This window comes from Parasteatoda tepidariorum, chromosome 2, assembly GCF_043381705.1.
Source record: "Parasteatoda tepidariorum isolate YZ-2023 chromosome 2, CAS_Ptep_4.0, whole genome shotgun sequence".
Lineage (NCBI taxonomy): Eukaryota > Metazoa > Arthropoda > Arachnida > Araneae > Theridiidae > Parasteatoda > Parasteatoda tepidariorum.
The window spans coordinates 14,832,283-14,847,211 of record NC_092205.1 but is presented as its reverse complement, the minus strand read 5'-3'; the positions used below and the strand labels follow the sequence as shown (position 1 = coordinate 14,847,211).

At 30.7% G+C, this 14,929-nt stretch overlaps 1 protein-coding gene across 2 annotated transcripts in view; it reads right to left on the bottom strand.

Annotated features, from left to right (window-relative positions):
• The window catches only part of LOC107448832 (gamma-aminobutyric acid type B receptor subunit 2), a 274,252-nt gene that overhangs the window by 8,326 nt on the left and 250,997 nt on the right, over positions 1-14,929 (bottom strand). For both annotated transcript variants that reach the window (XM_043051303.2, XM_016064184.3), the window contains exons 16-19: positions 11,339-11,497; positions 7,584-7,701; positions 4,769-4,856; positions 591-1,030 (exon numbers count right to left, since the gene is read on the bottom strand). In XM_043051303.2, coding sequence (XP_042907237.2) covers positions 591-1,030; positions 4,769-4,856; positions 7,584-7,701; positions 11,339-11,497 — 805 coding nt within the window. The remainder of the gene's footprint in view (positions 1-590; positions 1,031-4,768; positions 4,857-7,583; positions 7,702-11,338; positions 11,498-14,929) is intronic.

Below are 14,929 nucleotides of genomic sequence, written 5' to 3'. Positions count from 1 at the left end.
GGTAAGAATTATAAGGGAGTAGGTTGTGTGCAAAAAGTATTTATTTTATGTTAGCAGATTTACAAAGATTTTCATTTAAAAAAAATATGTAAAAACTATTTCTTTTTCACCAGGATATGTTGAAAAAGTAACAATTAATATTAATTACTTGTTACTTGAATTCAATGGAGAAGAATAATTTTTTTAGGAAATGAATGGCAATTTTCTCAAATTTTATTAGAAAAAAATAATAAATAGTTTTATTATACTAATTTTTACTAATTTATTCATAAGTAAAAACTTAAATATTAGAGGATGTTATAACGTTTGGTGAATTCCAAATAAATATTGTGATACTCTATTTTCTTCAATCATAGTATTTCTTCAATCAATTTCTTCAATCATTTCTTCAATCAAAAATATAAAAGATAAAATTGACAACACTAGTGTTTGAATCTTAATTTCACAAATCTTAACTTCCTCGTGAAATAAAGAAGAATACAGGGTATTAAAATCAAGTGAAGCATTATTTCGTTTCGATTTAATTGTTGTGAATCCTCTTTTCCTCGTGCAGTAAATAAGTAAAATGCGATTATAAAAAATAAATATACCTTCTGAATAAGCTCCCAACTCGAACTTGTCGGTGTCTTCTTCGGCACTCGATGACAATCCATTCATGAGGCTGCGTTTTCTCTGAGTGTTTTGGATAGCCCTCGCATAGGATGTATCGTCCGACTCCTGGTAGTCCTGCTGGTTCCTGCCTCCTGGACTTTTGCCAGACCCCTCCCCACTCGAGTCAGAGTCAACGAACTTGACTGCCTGACTAGCTTCATCCATGAGAGAAAGCGGCTGCAATTGTCGATATCGCAGACTGGATGGTGAGGGTTTGGATTCCTCAACTCGAGGCACAGCAGGTTGGGGAAAGGCAAATGTGGTGCTCTGTTCCTCCGTGGCTGGTGGAGAACTCATTTGCACTGATGACTCGTCTGTTCGCACGTAGCTGCTCTCTCTCTCGGACATCGTCGACAGACGAACAGAAATCTCGGACATTCTGAAAGGAAATATACTCATGCAATTAAACAAAAGTATAAGTGTTACCGTTATAAAGTCTAAAAATATAAAAAATAATTGGCTAGCAAAAGCATGAATAAAATAAAATAAACACATAAAGAGATAAATAATAATAAAAAAAAACGGGCGATAAATATGGAACATCAGAGAGTCGTTGTTTTTTAAAAGATAGATTTTGTGTGTTTGAATTTGAAGTTTATTCTAACTCGTTACGGGATTTTCTATATATGATTGAAAGATTCTTATTAAACCGTAATTTAATGTCGTTACTTTATTTGTTGTGGTGTGAAATAAATGCTTTTTTTAATAAAACAAACAACTGTTTCTTAATGTAGCTAGATACGTTACACCGTGAATGGCCGAAATCAAAAGAATGTCGACTTTCGAAGGTGAATGTAGAGCAGAGTCGCTTTGGTGAATGTGCGAAGCATTTATTATATCCGAATTTATATTAATTTATTCGTTGAAATTATTATATTTATTCGATATTTCAATATTTGCTGAGGATAGATTAGAAGAAACATCAGTGTTCGGAGTATCGGTTAAATGCGTAGTGGGCAGTGGCACTTAACCTTAAAAAAATCAGTGGAGGGCATACCGGGCAAATGCATACTTGGTAGTGGCACTAAACCTTAAAAAAACATTGGGGTATTGCATACCGGGCAAATGTATACCAAACTGTGGCACTTAACTAGATCTAGTAATGTATTTCGGACATTTACCAAAACGACTACGTCATTGTCAACATTCACTGGTGGAAGTCAATAACTACCGATTTCGGTCATTCACAGTAACATAAATAGCAGTAAAATGTAGCAAAAAAAAGTTCGTTTGAATTTTATTGTAATGAATCCTAATTTACGTGTGAAATAAAGAATTGTTTACGGTATTAATCGCCTTAAAATCAAGTAAAACATTTTGTTTCAATTTACTTGTTGCGAATCTTCTTTTCCTCGAGCAATAAAGAAGTGTATTAGAAGTGTTAAAATCAAGAGAAAGTTTATTTCCTTCGAGTTTTCTTGTTATAAATCCTCATTCCTCGTGCAATAAGCGTTGTGAATTCTCCTTTCCTCGCACAATTAAGAAGCGTAAAATTTATATTAAAATGCAGCAATCAAGTATTTTATTTCAATTTTATTGTTATGATTCCTAATTTCCTGATGTAGTAAAGAAGTGTAATAATATCGTTAAAATAAAGCAATCGATTATTTGGTTTAAATTTTATTGTTAAGAATCCTCATTTCCACGCGCAAAAAAGAAGTTTATTAATCACATTAAAAGGAAGTGAATGATTTTATTGTTACGAATCCGTATTTTTTCGTGCAATAAATAATATTAATTGTAGTATATTCCTTGTAATTAAAGTTGCGGTCTCAAGATCACATTTTTCCCATGGCAATTCTTATGCTCACTGCAGTTAAGGGTATCTATATCTCTATATAGTTGATTCTCTTGCTTTCGTTTGGTATGCAAATTCTTTTCTCGATTATATGTTAATAAACTAGTGCTGAATTGTTCTTCATTTAAGTTCTGTTATCATGAATAGCCTTGATATTACGTGCCAATCAAGGATGGTTATTTACGACGTTTACAGCTATTTAAAACAGTTATAATGATCAGAATCAATTGCTGCTGCAAAATAATTGTTTTTACAGATGCAGAAAGTAATTGATGATGTATGTAGTACTTTCTACCAAACAGTACAACGAAATTATGCAGAGTCAGATAGGACTGCAGGCACTGGAGTTCAGGATAAACTCTCGGTTTTCGGGTCACACAAGAAAGAAAACAAATCCTTGAAAAACCCTATTAGAGATTTGGAAGATCATACGCATCTATTAAAATCCTTCAAAACTATCCAAGAAATTAACGACCGAGATGAAAACCCAACAGAGGCGAATTTAAAAGTTCGCTTAATATAAAAAATAATTTTTTTTTTCGAATTTTGAAAAGTTTGGGATTTTCTTAACGAAAATTCCATGGTGCATTTTTAATGGAAAGAACGCCATTATTGTTTCTCGTATGAGGTTTTTGAGAAAAATACAGTGAGAAATGGTTCTTTAACTAGGTCAGTGATATACCTTAATGAAACTTGAATAACCGCAAATCATTTACCTAAATATATTTGGAAAATTTCTACTAGCCAGGAAGGCTTAAAAATTCCATTGAAGATTCCATCGGTTCTGCTTATCAATTTTTTTTACCGTCCTCACAAATTCTTTACCAATCCAAAAGGATGGTATACTATTACGAGGAGATGTACAGTGAAGTATTGTGATGGCACGTCTTCGGATCATCCTCAGGGATATTTCCCAGACAGTCGCCAATAGCCCATTGTGCAGCTCTAGTGCGACGTAAATGAACTACAACAACTACAACAACAATGAACAGTGAAAGTTTTCAAGGAATAGCTTCTTGAATTACGTAAGATGGTTAGAGGAACCATGTGCCATTTTTATGGACAATGCGAATTATCATTCAGCATATGAAGAAATAATTCTCCCAACAAACACATGCAAAAAGCTGATAATGTAGCATGATTTCAAAATAAATGCACCCTGCACAATTATTATCAAAACCAAGCCTTGTGAAGTAAAGACAACTAACTTCATCAAATAGTGTTCGAAATGGAAGGTGGTGAGGCTCTTCTCCCATTAGCATGATGACCTGAATTATTTTGATGCTATGAATGCCCATTTCTATGAACAAAAAATAAGTAAAATGTTTAAAAACTCTCTATGATATATCTAATGAAAAACCTGATTTGTAGCAATCGATTGTAAAAAAATATTGTGAATAATTTTACAAAACCACATTATAAAAAATGAATGTTTATTATTCTGAAAAAAATTACGATTTTAAAAATAACATTTTGCTAAAAAGAAAAATAAATCGCAATAACGTTATTTACTCCTTCTTTCTGAAAAAAATGTTTTTAAGGTGCTCCATTTGGTGCAATTCTAAAGCGAACTTTTAAAACCAATGCAGGAATCACTTTTGACGATTAGCTTTTTAAAAGAAACATAAAAGCAAAAAATAATTTCAAATTAAATATTGTACACGAATAACTTGTTGGAAGACCGCCATATAATATTATCCACTAGAGATTTACTTTCACGGGCAATAAGCCAAGATCTGATAAGAGCCAATGATATTCTTTCACTTCATATTTGTAGCTTTTTGGAAAACTGTTACATGGTACCTCATCAAAATAAGTTTAAAAATAAAAATACATTCCCTTAAAGTGTTTGTTTAGAGCTTATAACCGTTTATCTTTAGAAGAATAATCCTTTTGGTAAAGAGAATTTTCAAAATTATTTCAGAAAAATAATCAATAAACTACAACCAATGACATTGAATTTTAATTTATGTTTGATGATGGGAAGTAAGGTGTTCAATTAAATTCTCTGATTATGATAAAAATGAGTTATTCTGAATCAGGTCTTTTACACGAATATATCACGAATAATAAAAATGTTCTTTTCATTTATGATTTTCAAACAAAAAATATTTCCTTAAAATACTTTCATTAAATTAAAAAATTTGTAACCTTCTTTTTGGCAACGATATGGCCGTCGATCTTACGGGTACGGTAAGTCTCGGTCATCAGATCTTTTACACGAATATCTCAAGCCTAATCAAAATGTTCTTTTTTTATGATTTTCAAGCAAAAAAATATTTTTCTAAAATACTTTTATTAAATTAAAGAAATTATAACCTTCTTTTTGGCAACGATATGGCCATCGATCTCACGGGCATGGATGGTCTCCTGGAAAACTGGTCTTCAGTAGAATCTTCTTCACTCACTGATAAAAAAAATGATAGAAATAACACGCTATAACAAGTTGATTATTAAAAAATAATAAATGGTTTTATATCAACTAATATACAACAATCTAAGAAATTATGATTCAATAATATCTTTTTCTTAAAGCATAATGCGATGCAAGTTTGACGCAATCTTACATGGAGAAAAATTCTAATAAAATTGCCTTACTATACTAATATTATTTTTGGTACAAAAAAGAAAAAAAACATCATTCAGGTTAATTAAACCAAATTATACGGTGTTTAAACTATTCATTTGGTAATTTTTTTGCTTATAGGGTAGTGGTTTACCGAAAATTCGGGTTTTAAAAATTATAGTTCTTATTACCACACCGACTGAAAAGTAAATTTAACCGAATTAATGGTTTCTATGTCGTGCTCTTAGGTATCATGGTGAAATGACCAAATATTTACCACTATTACCAAATTTTGTTCGGAGGAATTTCGGAGGAAATGAAAAAATTTAAAAAAAACTAGTACTTTTAAAACAATTTATATTTAAAAACAGTTCAGAATATTGCTTTAAGGTATCTAGAGACATTTTTAAGCAAAAAAAAAATCGCAAAGCGTTTCAATTACAGTCCAGCGTTACATTTAAAAATAAATTTGAAATTTATTTTATCTGCAATTTTGAAATTAGTTTTAAAGTTAGCAGATGTTTGAGTGGCGATGCAAATTGAAAGCTTAGCGTTAAAAGTTTTAGAACATAGCAAATTGTCGATATAGTTCCATTCTCTAACAGACAACAATATTAAAAAGACATTTTTCGTTTCACTCATACTATCACAATAAAAAGAAAATTGTCATATATCATGTCAGTTTTTTTATTGAAGAAAAAAAAAATATTTTACCGGAAATAATGAGACTCTCAGCCAGACTGAAATTTTATTGTAAAATAACTGCAAGGCATTTAAAAAAAAACAACTTTAACTTCTTTCTGAAGAGGAAGAAATCACTGTCACTTGTGATTTGTTTTGTCCAAACAGCCCTCGCAAATGCGTTTTTACTTGCAAAAAATACTTATCGTTTTTTGTTTAGTTTGTGAAAAAGTCTCTTGCAGTATTTATATTTAGGGGGAATCTAGTTTTCTGCCTCATAGAAATCAACTTTACAATTTAAGCGGATTTAACTTTGTTTATTTCGAAATTCTTACTTAAATCTGTGATGTAAAGGAATCATTAAAGGGAAAATACAGAGTTGCTTCTTTTTTTTTTGTTGAAAAAAAATCTCTTTTCTAGAATTGAAAAAAGTTTATAGCTTTTAAAGTTTTATGTCGAAAAACAATTATTTTCCATTTATATGAAGTTATATTTTTGTTTAGTATATTTTTTATGCAATATTAGATATGTATTTTAAATTTTGTTGATATTCAATTATTTTTTGAATATTAAAATGTGCATAAAAATTTAGATGAAAAAAAAACCTTTTTTTTTCAAATTAAATTTTATTGGATATGATTAATTTCAATTTAAAGAAGGGTATTTTTTTTTGCATATATTGAATACGAATTAATGCGAAGAAATTGCAACTTATATTCAAAAATATGACGCACACAGCGGTTAAGGGATTTTACAATAAAATTTATGATATATTAAGCTTTTTATTTCGCAATATTTTAGGGTAAATGATAGCGGCACCCTGAGTGCCAGTCCTTTTTACCGTATTTTTTTAAATGTTGCTGAACTAATTAAATGCAACTAGGTCCTGAATTCCCCTTATTAACTTTTTAGGAATTGCAAACAATTCATTAAGTGATAAAAATCAACGGAATTGTTCATTTTGAAGCAGTATTAAACATGCTATTTAAAACACATTCGATTTCTCAATTATCAAATTATCTGAAAGAGTTATGGCAATAACTTAAGTGGTCCATCATGTCATACACTGAGAAGAAAAGAAAGTTTGGCCAAAACTACCAGAATGTGGTAATATTTGCCGTGTTCCTGCCTTTATGGGGACACAAAATGCTTGGTAATTTTTACCAAGCACTTTGGTAATCATTCTGGTAAACTCTGGTAACAGTAAATTCTGGTAACAATTAAATATGGTTTTATAATATTTGATATAAATTGCTAATCATGGTAAATTTTATTAATCTTATCATGTCTTAGAGCAGTGGTTCTTAACCTTTTTAAGCCGTGACCCAAATTTGAGAAATATGTTCATGTCGCGACCCCAAAAAAAGTCAAAATTAGGCTGAGTAAGCCACAATGACTTCTTCTAGGAGGTGTTGTTATTACTTATTATTTGGTGTATTAACTCACTTTTTTGGTTCGACTCAGCGCGACCCAAGAAATATGCTTCGCGACCCAATTTTGAGTCGCGATCCATAGGTTAAGAACCGCTGTCTTAGAGCATGGCATAAAAAACATTTATTGGGAAAATTTTCTACTCAGTTTTGTATTTTTCACCAAATATGTTGTCATCTGAACTATAATTTTGAAAACCAGAATTTCTGGTAAACAGTTACCATAAGGAACGGAAAAATTATAAAATTAAGGGTTTAAATGCTCTAAATTTTGGTTTAAGTAAACAAAATAGTGTTTTTTTTTCCTTTTGAATCAGAAATGCTATTACAATACCAGTAAGGCAATTTTTACAAAAAAAAATTTTCTCCGCTTATTGATTGCAGTTAACTATTCCATGATAAATGGTTTTTCCTTTTTAGTTAATTGTACTTCAGAAGAATGCGTACTGCCACTTACCTTCAAGTGATGGTAATTCAACTATAGGAGACGTCATGTCATAACCGTGTGTCACCAGAATTACCGGCTCTTCTGCTTCACGCAATCGAAGATTCAATTTTTGAAGTTCTATGCTCACCTGATGAAAAACAATAAAAGTTATACTAGATAATTAAACAAGGAAAAAATAATTAGAAAAATAAGAATTATAATACACACTTAAATTTTAGATGAAAATATCCAAATGTATAATTCTGCAGTTTAGAAGAAAGTAATTTAATATACGGTGAGAAAAATTCTGGTAAAATTTATGTACCTTCGTGGTAATGACATTTTTGGTAAACGAAACTACAATTCTTGAAAAAAAAATGTGTTTCTTAAAGTAATCATTCTTTTAGTAATTTTTTCGTTTTTATGGTAACGGTTTATAAGAAATTCTGGTTTTTAAAATTCCAGATCTTATTACTATACCTTTACTAAAAATATAACATTGAAAAATATTTTTTTTCCAAATAAATTGTTTTTATGCCATGCTGTAAGGTATCGTGATAAAATTACCACATATTCCACCAAACAGCATGGAAATATTCGGCATAACAAATACCAAACGACATCGGATATAACAAATATAAACGACAACAAATAACGGCATACCAAACAGCATGGTAATATCATATTTCCTTTACAGTGTATCATTTAAAAATTGTAACTTTGAATTTAATAACACAATAAAATAGTAAGTATTATTTTATTTTCGAAATTTTGTGTCACTTTCAGCAATAGTAGTAGTAGTAGTCACTTTTTGTTCTATTATTCAATTTCAAAAATTAAGGAAAACTCTTAAGAACATCTAAAACAATAATTATTTAGTTACAAGTTCATATAATTTATAAAAGTACCGAACCAAATACTTGATTACATTTTATTTGTTGATTTAATCGAATTAGTGTTTGCGTTGTAAAATAAGCGACTGCTTAAAAAGTTGCAAATAGTGCAATTTTTTGTCATTTGCAATTATTAAAATTTATTAAGTCACACGAAATTGGATTAATGATCATATATTCCCAAATTATGATTTATATTAGATAACACACCTGACTAAGTGGGATAAATTTTCACGGCTAAGAAAGATAAAATAACTCCCATTTGATCGCTTTATATATAAAAATATGTGGCATAGTAAAATAATTTTATGTTTAGGATATTTTATGGAGATTAAAAAAATGTGTCATGTCTATGAACCAAAATTTTTTTAAATCTTTTTGAGGTTATGAGGTTATAATATGCATCATTAAATAAACACATTTTCATTTCCATTGTAATTAACGAAATAAACTATCCTAATTAAATTCAGTTTCAAGGTCAAATTTAAACATGATGCATTTTTTTGTGTGCCATTTATTTGAAAATATTGTTGCTTAATTAAGATAAAAATATTCCAGAGGACAAAAATAACTTAGATAGTAACTCATAGAAGTAAAAAAATCCCATGATTTGTATTATAATCCAAACTATTAGTCGCTTGATGTATTTTCTAACAATAATACGATGCAGAAAAAGAAGATTTAAAAACGGAATTAACTGATTGAATGCAGTGTTTTATTCGAGAGAAACTTCCATTATATAGATATAATTTTACGTATGATTAGAAAACTAATTATAACATTTCAATTTAAACATTAAAACATTCTCGAGCTTTGAAATGATAAATTTAAATGTTGAATTAGAACTTTATTTCTAATTTATGTGGTACATTTAAAGATTATTAACTATTTACTAATTTTATTGTCAACGTATTTTAACTGATTGTTAATATACTTACGTACTCAAAAGTTAGTGAAATGTATGTATATATAAATATAAAATTTGAAATATGAATTTTATATATTTAGTATTAAAAAGTATGATTTAAAAAACTAGTTTATTGAAAACATATTTTAAATTCTACGTTTCATTCAGATATTATAATTTTATATAATTTTGTTTGAATAAAGCATTTTGTTTATTGACCGTATTTCTGTATGATTTAAGGGTTGCAAAAATTTGCGATGATCTGATCAATAATTATTATTATCTGTACGTAAAACTTGATGTTGACAAACGTCTTTAATAAAATTTGTGCAATATATATGTTGATCTTATAAATAACTTAATGTTACTTCTGAAGAAGTTTATTGGATTAAAAAAGTGAAGGAAGGAATTTTACTGAATTAAAAACAATTTGCTTTATAAAGTTATAATAAATAAAAATGTAACTTATAACAAACATTCGTAGGAATCTGGAAGTCTCTCACGGTACAATTCGAAAAGAACTTTATCTATATTAAATCAAGATTTTTCAGAGTATTCATTACTATCCAAAATCAATCCATTCGGTGACGAAATAGGAATATTATCGAGATGGAAAACACAAAATTTTATTTTGTGTTCGGAGTGAAAAACGCAATAAATATATAATTGGATTTATTACATGTAATTACAGTCTCATTTTCACGGATTTTCGCGGATAGAAAGAGCTCAATACAATATCTGAGTGATTGGTGAAACATCGGTGACAGAAGTGGCCTTAATATCACTAACAATTTGAAGACTTACTCTTCTCACAACGATATACACCGAAGAGCCATTACATTATGACCACCCTACTAATAACATGTAGGACCACCTTTGGTCCCCAAAACTGCTAGTACCCGCCGTGGCATTAATTCCACAAGGTGCTGATAGATAGTCTGAGGTATCTGGTACCAAGCGCTCACCAACTGGTCCTGCAATTTCCTCACATTGCGAGGGGGTAGCGTGGCACTACGAATTTGGTTTTCCAAGTATTAACACAAATGCTCTATTGGATTAAGGTCAGGTAAATTTGGGGGCCAAGACATGACTTGAAAGTCACTGGAATGTTCCCCGAACCAATCCATGATGATTCGACCCCTATGACATGGTGCATTATCCTGTTGGTAAACACCATCCCCCGCAGGAAAAACTGTTGCCATGAATGGGTGAACCTGATCTTCAACTATGTTCAAGTAGCATACAGACATCAGGAATTGTTCTATGAGGATTATGGGTCCTAATGTGCCCCATGAAAACATTGTTCCTGGGCGAGTGACCATGAAAACCTGAGCGAGCCCATTGTTATAGATGGAGGGTGCTCATAATGTAATGGCTCTTCGGTGTACATCTACAGTGGATCCCCTCTCACGTAAACCTTTACTTTAATGATCCTGACAAGGAGGGTTCTAATGATCCTATAGATAGTAGTGGTCTTCTAACATGCAATGAAATCCTTGCAAAAGTAAAGGCCGACAATAACAGGACTTGGAGGATTCCACCTAGTCATGGTTGGTATCAACAAAATAGTCCTGGGGCTGCCCTGGAGCCAAAAGGTGATAGAAAACTGCAGACAGCTATCACAAGACTAATCAGTGGTCATACATGCGGACTAACATTTGTTCAGGGTCAAAATATGCCTAAAATGTAATGTGCACCAGGCTACACCTGATCGTTTGCTGTCCTGTGTGAGGCTAGAGAAGAATTTTATCTTGGAGGCTCCGGCGATGGTATATGATTTTCTGTCGGTGAACGGTCTTCTGGACTTGGTCTAGCTTTGTCCTGGGCCAAGTGGAATAAGTAACAACAACAACAACAACACACTCGCATTAATATGTTTCATATCTCAAAAATGTTAAATTTACAAAAAATACACCTTATTTCATGATTCAATTAATTTATATTGTGTATTCAAAAGATTAAAATTTAGTTCTTAATGTACTTACATCTTCATATCGCTGCCTACATCTTCTGTTCTCTTCTTGAAGAAGTTGTATGTTGTACTGGAGATCATCTTCTGAACTCCGCCGAGATTTCTTCAGGGGTTTGAGAGTAGCACGAACCCTACGGTCACCAGCGTGAGGATTTGCCCATAGTTCCAGCAACTGTAAACGATGGACAGCAAATCATTTACGTATAAACTACGTGCAATAATTACTATTCTTTCTCGATTCCTTTTTATGCTGTGTTATAAGCAGTTTAGTTTAGTGTGTTGTAACTTATTGTTAACTTACTAGGGCGGATCACGATATGCAAAATTTTTAATTGATAAGAAATATCAATATGGTCAAATGTTTATGAAACAATTGGTGTGAAACATATTGAAAAACATATAGGTTTTCTGAAACTGGCCTAAAAAAATTTTTTTTTTGGTTATAAGTACATTTTATTAAAATGTAAGTTTTAATATAATACAAATCTTAGTTTTCAAGTTTAAAATGCGAAATTTAGTATTTAAATTATTGAAAAAAAATCCTCCTTAAAAAGCAATATTTAGATTTCTCAAAATCTATAAGAAAACTATTAAGTAAGAACTAAATAAGTGGCCAGACCTGAAGACTGATTCGAAAATTTAAGATATGCGTATCTCTTAACGAAAGTTTCCCGGTAAATTTCGAATTACCATCCATAATGATTTTTCACTGCTTTTTACATTCAAAAAATTGCATTTTTGAATTTGAAAACTTAAGTTTCTTTTATATTTATGACTAAAAAAAGAAATTCATGTTTTATACCCTCGAAAAATAAGCTTTGGGATCCATTTCAGAATACCTAAATTATTTTCACTTAGATTAAAAATTCTTTTGTAAAGCATAGGGTCACAATCGTAACTTTTATCGATTTGAAATTTTTGATTTCCGATAGCAACTTTTTGTAATACATTATAGTATAGATCACCGACTTATAATTGAACTGATTTCTGTGATTTATTTTTTCTCGCTTAAATTTACTTTTCAAAATACAAAGAAAAATTATTAAGTGTAAGATATTAATAAAAATTAAATTTCATTATTCATAATAATTTAACATGTTTATATTTTTATTCAATATAAGATCGTGTGAGAGTGTACATTTGAAAGTGGACAGAGCTTATCCATAATGCAGAAATACTCTGGGCTTTTTATTGGCTTAAAATTCCTTCGAACTTGGCTCCAGAACGATCTTAATTATTGAAATGAATCACAAAAGTATTAACAAAAACTTTTTCTACTGTAGTAACTTAAGTGTTTTTCACACTTAAGTTACTATAAAATCGTTCTTTCTTAGACTAATGAATTATAATCATTTTGGTATGAAATGAATGGATTTCGTTATGGTAGAAAAATGTGACTTCTTACATAGTTTTCCAGATAAGAAACAAAAAGAAACAAATTCGTAAGCATTCATTCGATAATTTTAGAAATTAACATAAAAACCATCAAATTAATACTGTAATAAAAATATTAATATAGATTTTTTAAACATTTACTCTAACGTTAATAAAAATTTAAAATTTTCCATTTATTTCCTAGTGAACTGATTTCTTTCTTCTAAGACTTATTTAAATTACTTTTTTTATCATTTCTCGAGCGAGAAATTAGTCCGTATACACGTGCAATTCACTTATCTCGCTTTTAAACAAAATCTTGAATATAATACTCCTTTCAATTAATTTTTAATACAACAGTGATATACAATATTAATGTTAGCTACTAATATTTTTTTTCATATTGTGACTCGTTATTGTGTTGTGCATTCTTGCTTCAGTGGGTGACCATGTTACGGCAGTGATAGAGTTTTATATATATGTATATATACACTTAGAGAAGAGCAGTGGAATCTAAGATGGAGATTTGGTGATATATGTACCTCACAGCTTGTCTAGTTTAACAACCTGTTCTACCCAAAACAAAATGTAGCACATCTAAAGCCGGAAAATACACTCGTCGCATCTTTCTAAATATAGTCAATGGAATTATTACTTTTTTGGTTAACAAGTTCATCGTCTGTTATCAACAAAATGCCCTGCCGAATAGAGCCAATGACACCGCTCTGAAGACGAACTGCACCATCTTATCAACAAAGTCAATCTCCTGCCTTTGAGAACAACACAATTCTCTCCTCTTCAGCAACATTCAACAAAAAGAACAGTTCTACACCGCTCATCAGATCAATTATCCTTCCTTTCAGCTACAGCCTCGTCGTTGAACAATCATCGTAGTGAACATTTGTGATGTCCTGTCTCTCAACCCCAAATGTACCGCTCATTAAACTCCCAAGAATCCAAGAGTTTATTTAATTTTTTTTTGTATTACCATACATGCTTAGAAATATAAGGTTTGATTCTACCTGATTCGTAAATTGAAATGATTCTTGGAGTTTACCACGCTTTAATAAGCAATCCGTTTGGGTTGCTGATTGTTGGCTGACCACTAAAATTGTTCTACGATGATTGTTCACTACGATATTGTATACGATGACGCTGAATCAGAAGAAACGGGTAATTGGTCTGGGTGGTGTATAATTGTACTTCGTGTTGAATGTTGCTGCAAAAAAGATATTTTGTTGTTCTAAAAGCAAGAAGTTTGACATTACAGATAAGACGGTGGAATTAGTCTTCAGAGCGATGATTACTGCCTTTTAGCAGTTGAGAATAGTCTTAAGAGATGTATTATTGACTATATTTGGCGAAGCGTTTTCTTGATGAAAGACAACTAAATTGTTATCCAGAAAAAAAATTGCGTTGACGATATTTCGAAAACTGCGGAGAGGGTATTGGCCAATCTTAAGTGCGTGCCATTTTGTTTTGGGTAGCCATCGTTTTATTTTTGACTGGTTTAAGAACGACTCCCGTTTGGAGCCCCATGTTAAAGAGCGGTGGTGTCAAGGGGGTTGTTAAAGAATCAAAAAATTATTGCTAAATCTATTTAAACAAGCATTGTAGCAAATAGGTTGTCAAACCAGAGTAAAATAGGGTGTTTAAAACCAGACAAGCTGTGAGGATGTGTGTTACGTCTTTTACCAAATCTCCGCAGCAGATGAGTGGCGTTGATGTCTTTAAAAGTTTGTGCTTCCATAATGCATTTTAGCAATGAATTTAAAATGCATTTTCATTAATTCATTGCTGACAAAAAAAACTGCAAAAGACTTCATTAATTACTTACTTTTCGTTACCTGTTCAAAAAGAATGCAATTTATTTTTGTATGAAGTATTTATAAAGGCAAAAGTGAAAAGATGTCAACTAATTTTGAGAAATAGAAAAGTTATCACGTTTTATAATTAAAATTATACTTTTTTTCACTCGATATTCGAATAAAAATAATCATACCTCTGAGTAAATGTGTGCGAGTGCAAATATCATGCTCATGCTCACTGTGTGTGTGGGTGGAGTTATGTGCTCGTGAGAAGTAATAAATGTGCAATCAAAATCTGTACAGTTTATTGACAAAATACTACTTGCAGTGTCGCATTTTCATGTTATGAAATAAATTAATGACCGACCTTAATTGTTAAGTATCAAGTTTTAAGTCTTGAAATACTTTTTTTAACTTTTAAA